We start from the raw sequence: 18897 nt of genomic DNA, 5'->3' as shown, positions 1-18897 counted from the left end.
AAGGAAAATCCCCAAAAGGGTACTTATCTGTTTGATAGATTGTAGAAACGTTGTAAACAGCAAGCTGCCCGATGGACTGCAAGTGTATTGTACACACAATGAAGTGCATTGAACTGCAGCTAGGGTTGATACAAAGACTGAAAATTCAGGCTGGACATTGACTTCTAGATAGCAGGAAAACCCAAGATCAATCATAGATGTTCTATCTGAAAATCAAGGCAATGAAGAAGTGCCTTTTCCACCTTATTACCAGGAGAAAGAGGCAAGAGACAGCATTTACAGGACCTTAATAAAGACCTCCTTTATTTTTTCATAATCAATCTCTATAGCAGAAATGTAGTAACACCTGAAAGACTCTCTCAATAAAGATCTTGAACCAGGAACTGCAAATGCCTCTGAATCAGATCAATAATATATGCAATTAAAGACTATGTGAGCAAAGAATGTCAAAGCCTAGGAAGGTGTGGTTGAGAACTGCAAAATACAACATGAAGTAGGCAGACCTAACTGTTGAATGGAATGACTAGAAGATGCAAACAAATAAGAACACGCAAAAAAAAAAAAAAAAAAAAAAAATCAAATTCTTAACTATCTCATAAATCATGAAAAAAAAAAAAGAAAACTGACCTGGGGCAGTTTCTCTAATTCTGTAGCTCAATACACAACAAACGAAATGTGGAGAAGAAGCTACTCTGCAGAGCACTATGGTTAAAATGGGAAAGTTTCAGATGCTGAGCTGCCTAATATACGTTGGCCCTAGGCCTTCTTTTGTTGAGGATTACATGCTCATGCGAGGCCTTAAGTTCTTATAATCACACTTTTCTGCTTAATACATACAAGTTGCTAAACAAAAGTCATGTACTTACCATACAAGACATTTGTATTGTCAGTTTTCATCCTTCCTCAACTACTGGGATTCGGAACCAACTTCGGCCACTCCTCAGACTTTGGATCTGTAATTCAAATCCCTCCCCTTACCCATAATCCCTTACATACCACTTACTGCCTCAGATTGAGTTTGCCCCTTTATGCTAAGCTGAGGAAACAGACCCATAAGCATGCATAATAGAGGTAGAGACAGAAAAGTAAAGGTATCTGGAGCTCAAACACGAAAAAGTCCAAGACGGATACCAGGCAAAAATAACAGCATCTTCTTCAAAGGCTCATAGGTTCATAGGTTTATACTAGGCTATCTGCCCTAAGGCATTTATAAGCCTAGCCCAAAGTTTTGTGGCTTACGCCACCCCTTATATGAAAAAATACTGTACCCATTAGTTTGTTGTGTCTCTGTCCAGCAGTGACACAGAGATGATTCCCGGGGTAAACGTACAATCTCCCATCCACAGGTCAAGATTTCTCTTGAACAGAGCCAGCGAGGTGCTCTGCCTCACATGGACCGGGATTTTATTCCACAGCATAGGGAGTCTCTGAGTGATAAATCTATCCCTCCAGCACATCCTATTTATATCTGTGCTAAGGTTTAAGTCGCTTGCTCTAGTGGTTTTGGTGGATTTGGATTTTTTGAGGTGAAGCATGTCCATTAATTCCGGGTTGGACATGGCCTTGTATGTCAGGCACATGTCACCTCTGAGCAGACGGTATGCGACTGAATAGAGCTGGAGTTTCTTCAATCTGGTAGCATATGACAGATTTTGGAGTCCCTTTATCCTTTTGGTGAGGAACTTTTGGGGTCTCTCCAATTGCTGCAGATGTCGGGTGAGATACATCCCGAATGGGGCATTGTACTCGATCATTGGTCTGATAAGTGAAGAGTACAGGGAACAATGACCTCACTAGATCTGGATGTGAATCCTTCATGATCAGGTGGGCAATGTAGAAGGTCTTTCTAACCACTTTAGCAACGTGAGTGTCAAAAGAAAGGCCACTGTCAACCTGGGTCCCCAGGTCCCTGATAACCTCTTCTGTGCTTAGTGGATTGCCACCTATATGGTAGCTTGGGGTTACCTTGTTTTTCCCGAAGGGTATGACTATACATTTTTTGGCGTTTAACTTCAGGCCATGGCTCTGGCACCAGCTATCTGTTTCCGTGAGTCCCTTCTGAAGGATATCCATGTCCGATGCACTTTCCACTATGGCGCCCAGTTTGCAGTCGTCTGCAAACTTTGTCAGCCAAAGTCCTCCCATGTTGGCCTGTACTTCTGAGAGGTAGATGCCGAACAATAGGGGGCCAAGGACCGAGCCCTGTGGGACACCACTTGTGACCGGCTTGGAGTCTGACATAGCGCCAGCAACTCTAACCCTGTGGGTTCTGTCCTTAAGCCAGTTTGCAACCCATCTTGTGACATATGGGTTTACATTTAAGCTGGTAAGTTTTTCTACAATACCGAGTGGGGTATTGTGTGAAAGCCTTGCGAGGTCAAGGTAGGCTGTATGGACTGCCTTTCCCTCATCAATGGCCTTGGTGACTGTTTCGAAGAAGTCGACCAAGTTCAAAAGGCATGATCTGCCCTTGACAAAGCCAAACTGGGTCGGGTCCAATGTCTGCAAGTCCCCTATATCTTTGTTTATGAGCTCCATTATGATCCTCTCCATAGCTTTGCAGACTAGACTTGTTAAGCTTATGGGGTGGTAATTACCAGGGTCTGTAGAGGCACCGCCTTTGTGGAGTGGGACCACAGTTGCCGTACGCCACTCCTTGGGCACGTATCCTGTGGTAAGGCTGAGATTAAACAGCTGCCTTATGTGCGGGTTTAATTCCTCATTTAGCTTGTGTAACACACAGCCGGGGACACCATCCGGTCCCACTGATGCTGTGTTTTTAGCTTTAGAGAGAGCAGCTTTCACCTGCGCATTTGAGATGTCTGGGAGGCTACACTCCGCTGGGATAGTTATCTCTCCTTTAGGGGGGGGGTGAAGTTTGCACTGAACCTGTCTGCCAGTATGTTGGCAATGTCTGTGGGTTCAGTGATTTTTGTATCATTTTGGACTAATTCTGAGCATATCTGGGAGTTTCCACCCAGGTTCCTAATATAGCTGAAAAAGGCCTTATGATTGTCCTTTGAATCCATGGCAATTTTTCTCTCAAAATTGGCCTTAGTTGATTTTATGAGTGCTCGTATTTTTTTACTAATAATGATCAGGGGTGACTTCCTTTTTATGGACTTTGTTCCATCATGTAATAGCTTTCTCCTCTTATTGTAAAGTTGGTTAATGGCTGGGGTCCACCAGACTGGACGTTTGCCCTTTGTGGAAAGAGTCTTGGTTTTATTTGGAATTGCCTGATCCATGCAGTCCTGGAGGTGTTCATAGAAGGCATTTGTAAGGGCTTCCGCAGCTTGGGTTGTGGTTTCCACTGGCTCAGGGGCCTTGAAGGATACCACACCAGTCTTGAGTAGTGTGAAGTTTGCTTTAGGAAGTGGGGATGGAGGGGGGGAGGGGATTAAGGAAGGACAAAAACAAAAAAAACAGATGCATCTTTATGGTGAGTACACAATTTTTGTATCTGATGATGTTTCTTCCACTGTTCCTCGACCCAGCTAGTATATACCCCAGGGTGGTATCATGAAGGATATTCCAGAGTATGACAGAGCCAAACGCTGCTCTGTCTCCAGACAGAATATCCAACTTGTAATGAGCTATGAAGGTATAAGCACTGGACCAAGCAGCAGCAGCACAAATATCATCTATAGAATTTCTTGATGAGGAGGAGTAGGGGGTAGAAATTGACCTTGTGGAATGAGCTCTTGGTGGTCTTGATAAAGTCAAATATTTTGTTTGTAAATGTGAGAAATACAATCAATCAGTAAGCTACATAACTAAAGTGACTTTAGATGCAGCTGACCCAATTTAGCCTTTTAAAAGGAAATAATCAGATTTCCTGAAATTCTTTGTTCTATGGATATAGAATCGTAGTTGTCTACAGACCTCTAACAAATGAAGCATATATTCTCTCTAATTAGAAAATGTTGGAAAGAAAACTGTAGATTAATGTATTGGTTATGGGATAATTCTGATGCCACTTTTGGGAAAAAGGAAGGATTCTACAAATGGACATTCTGTCCTTATGAAAAGTAAGATCAAGTGGCTTGCAAGACAATGCCTGAGGTTCAGATACTCACCTGGTGGATGTAATGGCACTTAGAAAAATGGTCTCCCAAAAAAAGAATTTCAACTCAGCTTTTGCAGCTGGTTCAGATGGAGCCCAAGCCAAGACCTGAGGGAGAACTGTCAAGTCCCAAGGAGGTGTGGAGTATCTTGCTCCACTATGAACAATGGAAGCCAGAAAATATACGACAGCTGAAATGGGTGCTGAAAAGGGATCCGTGCCTCTCTGATTGGCCCAAAAAGAAAATCTTTTCATTTGCTCTTGTACATCTTCCTAGCAGAATCCTTTTGAGTTCATGTAAGGATGTGTAAAACTTGGGGTGAAAACCTGGACTGTCTAGCCATCATAGGAAGCAGAGAAACCATGCTGTTATGTTGACAGCTTGAATGTCCATGTGAGGTAGCCTGGACAGCTAAAAACAGAAGATATGGAGAGGTGTCCAGCACCCAAGATGAGCATATTAAATGAGATTTAAGAAAGGGAAACCACATTTGTTGGGGTTAGAATAGGGCAATGAGGATCACCTTGTTCCTGAATTGAGATGCTTTCTGTAGAAATTTGGATATAAGGGGAGTAGGTGGATCAGCATAAAGGAGACTAGGGAGCCAATCACGAATCAGAGTGTCTCTTTTGGACTCACCCTCTATTAGGGCAAAATACCAATTCCATTTGAAATTGTGGGCAGAAGCGCAAAGATCACAGCATGGCTGGCTCTATTGGTAAAAAATCTGTTATGTTAACGATGAATTGAGAGACCTCTCATGAGACAGTAGAAGAGATCTGCTCAGTCTGTCCGCTAACACGTTTGGCTTCCCCAGCACTTGTGTTGCAAGAAGAAAGTGGCTAGAAGAGATCTCCCACTGTCACACCCATGTAATCTCCAGACACAGAGGGTAAGAGCGAGTTCCCTTCACTGGTTGATCTACCAGACCACTGACATGTTTGTTTGTATAGTAATCATCCCTAGAGGAAGGACGTCATGAAATGTCAGCAATGCTAGAACTACCATCCTCATCTCTAGAAAACTGATGTGAAGATCGGCTTCTAAAGGGGACCACATACCCTGAACTGTTAGCCCCATGTAGTGACCCCCCCCCCCATCCCCAAGCTGGGAAGTGTCAGTGCTCATCATGGCCTTTGGCAAAGGAAGGACAAAAGGACGGTCCTGAAAAACATCTGCTGCATAACTCCACTAGGAGATATGTTCCTTGGGGACTTCCAATATGGCTACACACAGAGTACCAGCTCAATTTCATCTCTCCCAGTGTGACAACAGGAACTCAGAGAAGACACACTAGTGAATGTCCTTTTGGGTAAATTCAGGAACTGGTTAGTAAGTGCACTGCCTGAATGCCAGCAAAAAAGGAGACATGTTCCTTGAAGAGTTCTGTGACGTGGATGGGAAAGGTCAGATAATGTTGATTCATAGACCATTGGATTTCCAGTGTCCATTAAAGAACTCTGGTATAAAATTTCGCTAAAGGGTACAAGGGTTATTGAGGCTGCCATTGAGCCAAGAAGTTGGAGAATCACTTTGGCCATTGGTGAGTGAATAGATAATATATGCATCAGTTATTAGATCAGCCTCTAAAGGAGACTGCATGCCTTGAACTGTCTGTCACAAGTAGTGTCCCCCCACCCCAGCTGTGAAACATCCGTGCTCATCATGGCCTTTGGCAAAGGAGGGACAAAAGGATGGCCCTGAGAAACATCTGGTGCATGAATCCACCATAAGACATGTTCCTTACAGAATTTTGTGATCTGAATGGGAAAGGTCATGGGATGTTGACTCACAGATCACTGTATTGCCAGTGTCCACTGCAGACCTCTAATACAAAATCTTGCTAGATGTACAAGGGTTATCATCAAGGTCACCACTCATCCAAGTATAGATAATAGAAGCATCTTCTGATCTTGTAATGTAGATAGCCTGGATTGAGTCAGTCTTGCAATCAGAGAAACTGCATCCAGGTGAGCACCTATGAAATCCAGGGTTTGAATATCGACGAGATGAGGGTTTTTTTTGTAGTTGACTGTGATGCCCAGGTGAAGACATAGGTGGAGTAGGTAGTCACTGGCACGTCATTAGATGCCTGGTGGGAGCAGTGAGGAGCCAGTAACACCAGATGGTTCCTGCACAGAGGATGTGGGCCACAGAGTGGAGTAGGCTTAGGATGTAACTGGCAAATGCAGGGGATGGTGATATCAAGGGATAGGTTATAAATGAAAAAATAGGTTCCCTATTAGAAGACCGAAGTCTTGGTCGAACTCAAAAGCCTGAAACGGCAAAATATCGAAGCGGCTTTTAAGCGAATTCTTTCCCTGGGAAAGAATTTGCTTGGCCACTTCGTTACTTTGCCGTTTTCGGCACTGTAGTGCGGTCTTGGAGTTGGTATACTTAAGTAGGGGAGGTGTGGGGGGCAAAGCCCCCCACTTAATGTAATGTTTAAAATATTTTTTTTTTTGTTGTTGTTGTTGGAACAGCGATTTTTTTTCCCTAGGAAAAAAAAAATCGCTGTTCTGACAGTTTTAAATTGTAAGCTTTCGCTTACATAGGGTCGATTAATCACCGTTCACTTTTTTTAAGCACTCGGTGTTCTAATATAGACCTGAAAAAATACCCCAGTTGAAACGGTCAACAGCATATCCACCCCAGGATGCCCTTAACTCATTCACTCCAAGGGAGCTCAGGAAGTTTGCAATGCAGCTTCCAGTGGGTGGAACCTAAGACTTTTGACAGAATCAAATTATGTCATCACATTTCAAACAAATGTTCATATCTCTGGAACCATGAAAGAACTATAAATGGCAAACCCTTCAGCACAAACTATTTTTTATAGTGGTAGTACTCTTTAGGTTCTAAATCTTAAACTGAAATTTATAAGTCACAGTAAACACAATAACTATTACTTTTGTAATATTTTGTAAACTACTTACAATATCTCAGCAACCACTCAAGTTACACACATACTGTTAGCATTACTTTTTTCAGCTAGCTGAGAGCTTTCATATGAGGCTAAGGAGTTTTGTCTATGTTGCTTGGTTGTTGAAATATTTAGAAAAATGTGAAAATTATATCTATATAAATTAATATTATAAAAACCATCAGTTAATGTCTCTTTACCTGCGTTTGACAGAGGTCAAATATTAATGCATATGAGTCTGCCATTGTGTAAGCTTTAAGATGAAATGTTTTAAAAGTGTGTACATAGCATGGTTTTGGAATTATTCATGCAAATATGAACAAGTAATATTTGATGCCTAGAGGCATCAGTAAGAGTTAACTGTAGATGCACCTGGAGGCATCACTCGGATGTAATGAGTTAAGCTCCATACATGCCCCAACCTTAGAACAGAGATAGTCCAGGGGCAGTAGAATAGGGTGGTAGACTTGGCAATGGATGGGGGAACTGGGGTATCAAAAAGAATAAAGCAGAATGGGAACAAAAATAAAGATGATCTTGGACAGTTTGTTGATGGAATGCAGTTGGACACCTCACTAAATCAAAAACTGCTCCAGACTCACAGATAGGCTGCATGCCTCAAAATCTAAGTCCCAATAAAAGCCTAGCTAAAAGAAAACTAAACCCATCATTTTGTGTGGGCTGGGAAGGAGCCCCTGCTTCCTACACCTACTTGCATATGCTAACTCTGAGAATACACAAACAAGAGAGAAAGGGAAACACCAGTATGTCAAACTTTACTGTTCCCTATACTCTAAGCTAACACATACCTGCAAAACAGCAATGTATCTAGCCAATTTAAATACACAGAGGTACTGCTCTGTGACCAAGGCAATCAATAACCAGCAGTTTCAATGAACTATGAATGGAACTCAAAGAGAGGAGGATTCGCTGAGTAAAACAAGATGACATAACACAAAAGACAAATATGGCTGAAAATGTGTGAAAAGAAAGAGGAGCACAATTTTAAACACAGTTAATTATTTAAAATGGAAATAAAGTTTGGCTATGTTAAGAATGTATACTACGGAGAAGAGAAGTGATGTGGTACATCATGTGCACAGAAGGGACAGGAATGAAGCTACATGAAGGAAAGGCCATAATAAGCAGGTGAAAGCATAGCTCAAAGGATTAAAGCTATGAGTTGCTAATGAGTTTCAGTCTATAGTACTAAGTTAGATTCTCTCAGGCTTCACTTGAATATACTGTATATCAATGGACCTATCCAATTACAGACATACATATATCTATATTGAGGCCACTATCAAAAATTCCAGAAAAATGTATCCGCTCCCAGCTCCTCAAACATCTTACTCATAATAAGTTTCTTTCTACGACCCAAAATGGTTTCAGTAGCATAACTACTGCTCTTCTTAGCTTTAACAGTAATATCACCCACAACAGAAATAAAGGCAACAAAGGTCATTTCCTGTTTTTTCCAGCCCCCTGCTATAAAGCACGCGTTAGTGCGATTTAGCGCGGAGCTGCTACCATTGCACACTAGGGCAGCGCCGGTTAATTAGATTTAAACTATTAGGGCTACCTAAAGTCCACTCTTCAAATTTTCCCTTAAAACTACCTTCCTCAAAGTATACTACTGTTCTATCTAGTGTATCCTACAACTGTAAATTATCTCTACTTGACTCCCAAGTAGACTTTTTTCTATCTGTATAGCCAAGCACTTGCTCCTACAGTACTTATCACCTCGATACAGCACTCTTGTTATAGAAAGTACCCCAAAAAAGCAAACCCCATTTCTCGGTCACCCACACCCCCCAAAACCTTTTTAAGTTTTTCTGGCTATTCCCTTTAGCAAGTCGAGGGATCAGTTGCTAATGTCCTCTCCTGCTCAGCTGGTGAACCTGGGAATATTGAGGCAATGTTACAATTGCCTCATGTACACAGACAACCCTCTCCCTCCTCCCACAAAACACAAATACATGCGAGAGATGCAACTATATGGCCAAACTGGAGGCTGAGCTCTCTCAACATAGGACTGGCAAGACCAGACAGGAGGAGAAGGTAACCACACACACCATAGACCCAGTCTCACATAATACCATCACAACCTCAAATCATACACATAAACACACAAAGACATACTCGGAGGCTCTGATCAAAAATCTACCAAAACAGCAGAGACCACCAAAGCAGACACCCAAACAACTACCACCTCAGAACACAACACCTGCAACACATAGACCACACAGTTAGAGTGTCAAGCAGTCACAGCCCTTAAGGCCAAACACAATGCCAGATACACTAGTCATTGGTGACTCCATAGTCAGACACACTGACATCCCGCTCATCAGACTGAGTAAGGAGAAGGTCACAGTAAGCTGCCTGTCGGGTGCTAGAATCCGCCACATAACGCATGCACTCAGGTCTCTCAACAGCAGGTACAAGTACGACTCAATCATTGTCCACGCTGGTGTTAACGACCTGAGACGTACCTCCTTGGACTACATGAAAAGAGACAGAGGAGCTCTCTGATTATGTAGCCCAAGCAGGTATGACCCTGACCTTGAGCAGTATCCTACCTTCACCAAGAATGATGCCACAATACAGAGATAAGATGATCAGCTTTAACAATTGGCTTAAACTCTGGTGTCATTCAAAGGGGATCCAATGTCTGTCTGCCTGGGATGACATGCTGGACAAGCCACGCTGCTTCAAGGGACGGCTTGCACTTGTCACCCTGGGATTCCGGATTTTGGCAAAGGCTCTTGCCACCCCCATAGTGCCTTTTTAGGCAAGGCTCAAATTCTAAACCTACCACCCTAGAACACAACAAAGAAAAAAACTAAGGGTAATGCTGCTCAATGCCAGAAGTCTCAACCTCAAGATGCACGCACTCGAGGCCCTTCTCAGTATGGAGAACATCGATGTCTGTGCTGTGACAGAAACCTGGTTCAAGGCTCCTGAGAGCACCCCAGCACTATCAGGTTATACCTCATATCATGCGTTCCGGCCCCAAAACCCAGACAATACCAAGAAAGGAGGAGGGGTATCCATATTCATCAAGGACACCCATACCTCTAGACTGGTGGCAACGCACGATGCATCGGAAACCATCCAGGTGCAATTAACCATAGGCAAGACTGCTCTGCAATTTGTAGCATGTTACAGGCCACCCTCGCAAACTCAGGAACCTCATATGGCCTTCCTGAAAACACTGGAGGGGATGAATGTATCTCCAAACACCATCATACTAGGTGACTTCAACTACCCTAATATAGACTGGGAACACTACTCAAGCCCAAACACTCTAGCCCAAAAGTTCCTGGAATTCATAAACTCAAATGCCATGGAACAACTAGTCACCATCCCCACAAGAGGAGAAAACATACTTGATCTCATCATCACGAACATGGGAGCACAATGTTCAACACCGGAAGTATACCCCTCACTGGTGAGATCAGATCACAAACTAATCTCGCTGGAGGTCCTCATCCCCCCACCGAAATAAAAAGACCACAGTAAAGAACTTCTCGAAAGCCGACTTCACACTTCTAAAGACTAGTGTGGTCTCCTTTAAGGCCCCTGAACCGGCGGTAAACATTACTCAAACCGCTGAATCACTTACAAATGCCTTCTACCAGCACCTGCAGGGCTGCATGGATCAGGCAATCCCAAGCAAAACAAAGACTCTTTGTACCAAAGGCAAGCGTCCAGTCTGGTGGACCCCAGCCATAAACAAACTCTACAACAAAAGGAGAAAGCTACTACAAGATAGAGCAAAATCCTTAAAAGGTAAGACACCGCTGATTACTATAAGTAAAAAGCTAAGAGCTCCCATAAAATCATCCAAAGCTAACTTTGAGAAAAGAATAGCTAAGGACTCTAAAGACAACCATAAGGCATTCTTCAGCTATGTCAGAAACCTAGGAGGAAACTCCCAGATATGCTCAGAATTAGTTCAAAATGATGTGAAGATTACTGATCCTACAGACATTGCCAACATACTGGCTGACAGGTTCAGTGCAAACTTCTCCCCCCCCCTAAAGGAGAGATATCTATACCAAATGATTGTAGCCCCCCAAACATCTCTAACGCCCAGGTGAGAACTGCTCTCTCCAAGGCAAAGAACACAGCATCCATGGGACCTGATGGTGTCCCCGGCTGTGTGCTCCATGAACTCAACGAGGAATTAAACCCACAGTTAGGACAGCTGTTTAATCTTAGTCTCACCTCCGGATATGTACCCAGGAGTGGCGCAGCGACTGTGGTCCCACTCCACAAAGGCGGTGCCTCCACCGACCCTGGAAATTACCGTCCCATTAGCTTGACAAGCCTTATCTGCAAAGCCATGGAGAGGATCATAATGGATCTCATAAATAAAGACATAGGGAATTTGCAGACTTTGGATCCAACCCAGTTTGGCTTTGTCAAAGGCAGATCATGCCTCTTAAACTTGGTTGACTTTTTCAAACAGTCACCAAGGCCATTGATGAGGAAAGGCAGTCCATACAGCCTACCTAGACCTGGCGAAGGCTTTCATACAATACCCCACTCGGGCATCATTGATAAACTCATCAACTTAAATGTAAACCCATACATTACAAGATGGATTGCAAACTGGCTGAGTGACAGAACCCACAGGGTCAGAGTTGCTGGCGCCATGTCAGACTCAAAGCCTGTCAAAAGTGGTGTACCACAGGGCTCAGTCCTGGGCCCACTCTTGTTTGGCATCTACTTTTCTGAAGTACAAGCAAACATAGGAGGGTTATGGCTGACAAAGTTTGCAGATGACTGCAAACTGGGCCGTAGTTGAAAACACATCCGACACAGATATCCTTCAGAAGGGTCTCACAGAAACGGATAACTGGTGCCAGAGCCATGGCCTAAAGTTAAATGCCAAGAAATGCATAGTCATACCCTTCGGGAAAAATAAGGTCACCCCTAGCTACCATATAGGAGGCAATCCATGATCACAGAAGAAGTTATCAGGGACCTGGGAACCCAGGTGGACAGTAGCCTTTCATTCGACACCCATATTGCTAAAGTAGTTAGGAAGACCTTCTACATTGCCCACCTTATCATGAAGGGATTCACATCTAGATCAAGGGAAGTCATAGTCTCCCTATACTCATCACTCATCAGACCAATGATCGAGTACAATGCCCCATTCGGAATGTATCTGACCCGACACTTGCAGCAGCTGGAGAGGCCACAAAAGTTCCTCACCAAAAGGATAAAGGGTCTCAAAAATCTGTCTTATGCTGCCCGACTGAAAGAACTCCAGTTATATTCAGTTGCTTACCGCTTGCTCAGAGGTGACCTATGCCTGACATACAAGGCCATGTCAAACCCAGATTTGATGAACATGCTTCATCTCAAAAAATCTAGATCCCTCAGAGCCACAAGGGCGGGAGACTTAAACCTCGACACGGTTATTAATAGGACGTGCTGGAGGGATAGATTCATCACCCAAAGACTCCCTATGCTGTGGAACAAAATCCCGGTCTATGTGAGGCAGAGCACCTCGCTGGCCTCGTTCAAGAGGAATCTTGACCAATGGATGGGGGATCACAGATACACCCCAGGGGTTACCTCAGTGTCACTGCTAGACAGAGGCACAGCAAAATAAAGGGAATAGTTTCTCCAAACTAAAGGGGTGGCGCAAGCCACAAAACTATGGGCTAGGCTTATAAATGCCCTCGGGCAGATAGCCTAGTATGAACCTATGAACCTATTATCAGCATTTTACCTGGATCTGTCAAAGGCCTTTGACACAACTTCCCATTAAAAACTTCTCATTGAATTCTCCTTCCTAGGTCTAAATCAATCCTCTCTCACCTGGTTTTATAGCCATTTCACAAATAGACAACAATCAGTAAAATGGAAACAAGACTTCTCCTCCTTCCTTCCAGTCACAGTTTGAGAGTACAGCAAAATCCCCCAAGAACTTACCCTCACAGTTTGGGAGTACAGCAAAATCCTCCAAGAACTTACCCAAGAGTCTTTCTCAACTGTTGAATCTTGGCTAGGCAATGCAGGCCTACTCCTAAATGCGAAAAAGACCAGACTTATGCTGTTTATAACAAAATAATATAATATTGAAAAATGCTAATTCCACATTGAACCATTTGACATACAACAGCAGAAACCATGACAGAAGCCAAACTATTTAGAGTACTGTCAAAAAACAAACAAGAAACTAGGCTCCCTTATAGAAAGCAAAGCAATATGTCACAGTATCCAGAAGAAAATTCACATCAGTAGCCTTAGTCCCATCTTTGTTGTATGCATCTCCTATCTTCACAAATCTTAACATTACCCTGAAGCCCAAACTCGAAGCACACTACAACAAAGTAGTCACTTTCTCTGCATATTCACCTCATAAAACCCATTCCTGCACAACCCTAAGGGACCTAAATTGGCTAAAATTCCCAACTCAGCTAACCTACTCCCAACTCACTACTGTCCACAAACTGATCTAATAAGCCAGACAGTTGCCCTTCTTTAAAAAACAACCATAACGTACAGTAGCAACAAAACACTAAGCTGCAATAATAAATATCGCCTAGCTGTTAAGTAAATCAGAAAAACTATGCAGGATATTCACTTTATTCTCACTATTTCAAAACCATGGAACTCCATTCCATGACAATTTATAAACTTATATCAAACAACTACATTAAAAATCTACTAAACCATCATTTGCAGCACACACAGCTCTGCTCTTGCTCTACAAACGGTTAATTTCCTATCCAGAAAAAAAATTCAAGCTGTAATATCTCTGTCCAAACCATAGCTGTTCTTTGTTTAGTACACTTTCCTGACTCTCCCACTGTAAACGATTTTTTTTCGGTCTGCTCCTATTCTTCTCTTCTTCGTACCACTGCTTTCAAATAGCAATTGAAAATGTAAATGTTTTCAGCACTGATTTTTTGTTTTATCTGCTACAACCTTATGAAAATGCTATGTCTCTTTTCTTATTGTTTTTTTTTCCTACAGACGCAAATTGTATTATATAAGCTTTTCATCCTTAATGATCTGCACAGCTATTATACAACTTTAAATTCATAGATAACCAAGCTGTGATATTATTTACAATGTTATAAATTAACATATATCGTGCCTTGGCTATATATGTAAATATGGAGCTTTTTCTCTCAGGACCTCTGCTGAAAAAGGGTATTTATCCCAGTTGGACTTTCCCTGTCAACAAAGACAAAGAAATAATAAATGAATTGCCATCATCAGTCCCCTTTTTTTCACTGGATCAGGGAGTTGCATCAACTGTTGCTACTCCTCACTATTCAGACCCACTCGTCTACCTTCAACAGTCATGTATACCTGTCAGTAGTCTTCTTTCATGTAATTCAGCCACATCTTGGACGGATATCTTCATCTCTATTTGCCTTCCTCCTGTTTCTCCCAAATCTGCTTTACCAAAATGTCTTCTGATTTCCTGCATATGTGAACAAACTATCATAACCTGCTCTCCTCTGTCTTCTGCTCTAATGTCCTCATATTTTCATCTGTCATACAATGTGCAACCTACTACCCATTTCAGGCACTTTCTCTCTATCACCTCAAGCTTCCTCAGCTGCTCTGCTTTCACTGCCAAGGTTTCTGTGCTAAAGAGAAGCACTGGTTGCACCACTGTTTTCTGCACCTTACTTTCCAGCCTATTTGGTATTCTTCTGTCGCACACTACTAGTTACACTTTGTGACACTTGGCTGCAGTGCCTCTGATTCTGGCTTTGACATCTCATTCAGCCTTCCCTTTTCCTCATCCACACCTCCAAGATACCTGAAGCTATTAACCCTGTTCTACGGTTATCTCTTTTATCTCAGTTTTAAGCTTCTACTGAGCTTCCTGTTTGCTGCCACTACCGTTAACTCAGTTATACCCCATGTGCCTTCAGTTGTGCATTCCATTCTCCTGCCATTTGATGAAGGTCCTGTTCAACGTATGCTTGTGGTGCCACATCATCTGCATACAGCAGCTTAGTTGATCTAGCTCTTTCATCCTGTTTGAACAGGAGTGGGCTCAGGGCTGAACCATGATGCATGCCAACTCCCACTGGGAATCCCCCTGCAAGTTTGAACACTGTCTGCACTTTTATCATTGGATCTCAGTACACACCCTGCACTAATTCTAATCAGTTAACCAGTCCAGTACTCCTGGTTACTCCTGAAGAGGCACTAATGCTTAGTGAGCACATCCAATTAAAAAAAAAAATCATATGAAATTAAAAATTGTTTTTTGTAATAAAGATGGCAAACATTGGGAATTATTCTACCTAAATGGCTAATGGGGAAAAACAAACAGCTGATGTATACAAGTCACAATCAGATGGCTAAAGCTAAGAGGTAGCTATGGGTGTGTGTGTGTGTGGGGGGCTACACATATGAAATGAGGTCAGCTTACTGGCCTTAATACACTACAATTTCTTATGTCTGTACACTAAGAATGAGCAAGGCAAGGGGCAAAATGCAGACATAGATCCAGAAGTACAGCAGATGAAAACTGAAATCAAATCTGCAAATGAGTCCTGTCCTGGGATTAAAGAAAGCAAGAGTGTAGCTAGGCATACTCAGTGTACTCAAATGAGTACATTTTTTCAGAATATCATTTTGGACATTTTATACATGTAACAGCACAGGATATTTAGGACCATCTAAACTAGTGTCTGTGATACATCACCATTCAAAACATGCTTACAAGACAGGTAGAGTACCTCCTAAAATATTCTTGTTATGCTTATAAGCGGCAACAGCTGAAAATAGTGTACCCCTTTCTGAAGTATATAGGGGCAACATTTTGAGAGTTGAGTACATTTTTTAAATTGATAGGTGGGTGGTGGGGGGCAACAAAATGAGATTTCAGTACCAAATATGAATTCCTAGCTACACCCCTGAAAGATAGTAGAGAATCTTCAAAAAGTATGTAAAACATCTTAACAAGAAATATGGAAGCCATCTGCACCTCCACAGTTACACAGATTTACATACAGAAGCAAAGGCACAGCCATGAAAAACATGGTGCTAATAAGTTCCCATGGTAATCCAAACATTTTAGATAATAATAAGAGAAACTTCAAGTAGTCTGTTAAGAAAACGATCCTATAAACATCTCTCCCTATATTAAACCAGAAAAAGTCATGTTCCACAGGTAAATTAACTAACAGTGACAACATCCTGGGCATACCAAATTGATATAAAAGTTCTACTATAGAAGGTAGAGGCAATGCAAAATGTCTGATTTACCAAAAAAAAAACTGAAACAAATTGCTTACTTAAGCATGAAGCGAGCCTGACACTGTAACCCCAGTAAAGACCGGATTCTGTTCGTGGAATGTGAGGTGCTACAGCAGTTCCTCTACAGACTTTAGTGTCTGCAAAAAAAAAATAAAACATGTTTAAAGTTTTATTTAAAAAAAAACATTGAAAAAATCTAGTGAAACAATTGACATCTGAGTCAGCATTATTTTTGTTACTGGCTGAACTACAACATATTTTGCTTGCCTAAAGGTAAACCTAATCAAAATTTCTAAGACACTACAAAAATCGAATTCCCTCCCATTGCTGTCTTGCTACCGTTGAAGTGCTTTCAACTAGTAGGCAGTAAACACTTTCATCTTTGCCATGAAGCCATCTGGAGACCATTACATTTTGCCAAAACTTAACTGCCATAATGGAGTTCAGAGTTGATAAATTTCACAAAGCAATAGTGCAAGCAAAGTAGCACAGTCATTATAGCTGCCTCACAGCACTTGGATTTGCCAGTTTGATTCCCATCCAGCATACCCTTGTGTATGCAGTCTGCAAGTCCTCCCTTTTTCCAATGGGATTTTCACCAGGTGGTCCAGTTTCCTCCCAAATCCCAAAGACATGCTGCAGGTGAATTACAATATTTCAGACTGATTGTAGGCATGCGTGACTGTAACCTGTAATGGATGTATGCACTTTAAAGATGTTTCTGTTAGTGTTTAGTCTCAGAGCTACTCAGAGAAATGCCAAAGACAATATGTGAATATGGCTGAAAATGTTTCATTATTAATTAGCAAGCAAAAGCAACATTTACATTTCACAATACACCAAGTACTATAAGTTTACAGTGGGTGCACTAGAACCTAACTCACTATGTACATTTTCTTGCAGCTCCTAGCTGTAAGCTGTATGAGTAAATTACTTGTGCTGAGTAAATGGTACGCAAGTACATATATGTATACACACATACAGGTTCATTGATAATCATCATTTGTTGGGAGAATCTACTTTTACAAGTAGATGGGCAATTTTGATTTACTGTCATCTCCTCAGATATTTTCCTGACATTTCTTTTACAGTCTATTTATTCAGTGCCAAATGAAGAGTTTCTTATATGGATTTTACTAGTCTCTGACTTGATTCTTATGCTCTCCCAAGAAAGCTCTTAATTATACTGCAACTCCTCTGACAGTTCTCAGATTGTCCTGTAGATTCTTCACAGAACTCTGTAATTCTCCTCATAATCCTGCTGTATGATTCTCCGGACTACTTCCAGTATACCAGCTTTATGCAGGACAAGAGCACAAATAAGAGAAAGTGCAGTTGTGTAAGTAAACTTAGCATAACAGTAGATGGATGAATGATCACTGTTGCAGTAGTCTTAGCTGTGTGTGTTACATCCTGCCAAGAATATAACAAGTCAGCTTCCAAAGCTTCAGGGCACCTTCCACACACCCAAACCATCTGGCAGCTTGAGCTGAGATGATTAAAAGACAAGTCTGGATGTCAAGCCCTTCAGAGTTTTCCTGTCAACAGAGAGAGGTAGGCTGAGTCCTGAAAGGCCAATGCTAGAAAGAACAAAAAATAAATAACCACATCCTGGCATAAAGAACACACAAAAAAGCAAGGGGGGTGGAGGGAGGGAGCAGCTACTGCTGCGGTGATCATTTGAAAGTACAGTTGTGTAGCTACCATAAATGTAGATGTTAAAGTGTATTCACTGTTGCAGTCATTACACTTGGGTTATCCTGCTGGCAGGCTACCTGCAGTCGGCCTGAATTCCAAAGTCTAGGTCCGGCGTCGGTTGCTGTCGCCTCTTCCCTGATGTCAGTGTGCCAGGGGTATAAAAGATGCAGCCGACACAGTTTTCTTCAGTTTTTCTTGCCCCAGATGTCAGGTGCCCCCAAATTGGAAGGCTGAAAATTATGCCAATAGGTATGCATGCACAAAAATAACATTTTCTTCATCTACAAGCAAATACACCACATAGGTTGTATAGGATAGAGAAGTACAGATAAGTCCCAGCAAAGAAAAAGGGGATGGTAGGTGGGTAACCTGGACTGCAACAGTGAATACACTCTAACATCTACATTTATGGTAGGTACACAACTGTACTATGTTCATCGTGTTTCACTGTTGCAGTCATTACACTTGGGTTGAATCCCAAAGCTGAGGTTGGATGGCTGTGTCTAAATAGGATTAGGAGAGGCTATAAGGCCCTGCAGAACTGCAGTGGCAAAGCCTGCTCTGGATTTAGAGTAGAGAGGTAAGTGGTAGTGCTTGGTAAAAGTGTGCACTGAACTCCCAAGTTGCAGCCTCTAAAATGTCTTTGGTTGGTACTCCTCTGAGGAAGGCTGCTGAAGTGGCTGCTGCTCTGGTTGAATGTGTCCTAATGCCCTTAGGCACTGATTTGCCATGTTGTGAATAGCAGAAATGAATGCAGTGGCCTATCCATTTTGAAATAGTCTGCTTTGAGATAGCCTTTCCTTGTGATCCTGCAGCATATGCTACTAAGAGTTGCTCAGTCTTTCTGAAAGCCTTAGTTCTGTCCAAGTAGAAGCGTACCTGTCTGTGTATGTCCAAAGAATGCAGGAGTCTCTCACCCTTATTCTGCGGGTTTGGATAAAAAGTAGGCAAATGAAT

At 42.2% G+C, this 18897-nt stretch overlaps 1 protein-coding gene across 1 annotated transcript in view; it reads right to left on the bottom strand.

Annotated features, from left to right (window-relative positions):
- The window catches only part of SPOUT1 (SPOUT domain containing methyltransferase 1), a 742081-nt gene that overhangs the window by 372434 nt on the left and 350750 nt on the right, over positions 1-18897 (bottom strand). Inside the window, exon 8 of the mRNA XM_044058122.1 lies at positions 16281-16379. Coding sequence (XP_043914057.1) covers positions 16281-16379 — 99 coding nt within the window. The remainder of the gene's footprint in view (positions 1-16280; positions 16380-18897) is intronic.

The sequence above is a fragment of the Protopterus annectens genome, chromosome 16.part0 (genome assembly GCF_019279795.1).
Source record: "Protopterus annectens isolate FY-2018-M chromosome 16.part0, PAN1.0, whole genome shotgun sequence".
NCBI lineage: Eukaryota > Metazoa > Chordata > Ceratodontiformes > Protopteridae > Protopterus > Protopterus annectens.
This window is presented reverse-complemented; position numbering and strand designations above follow the sequence as displayed.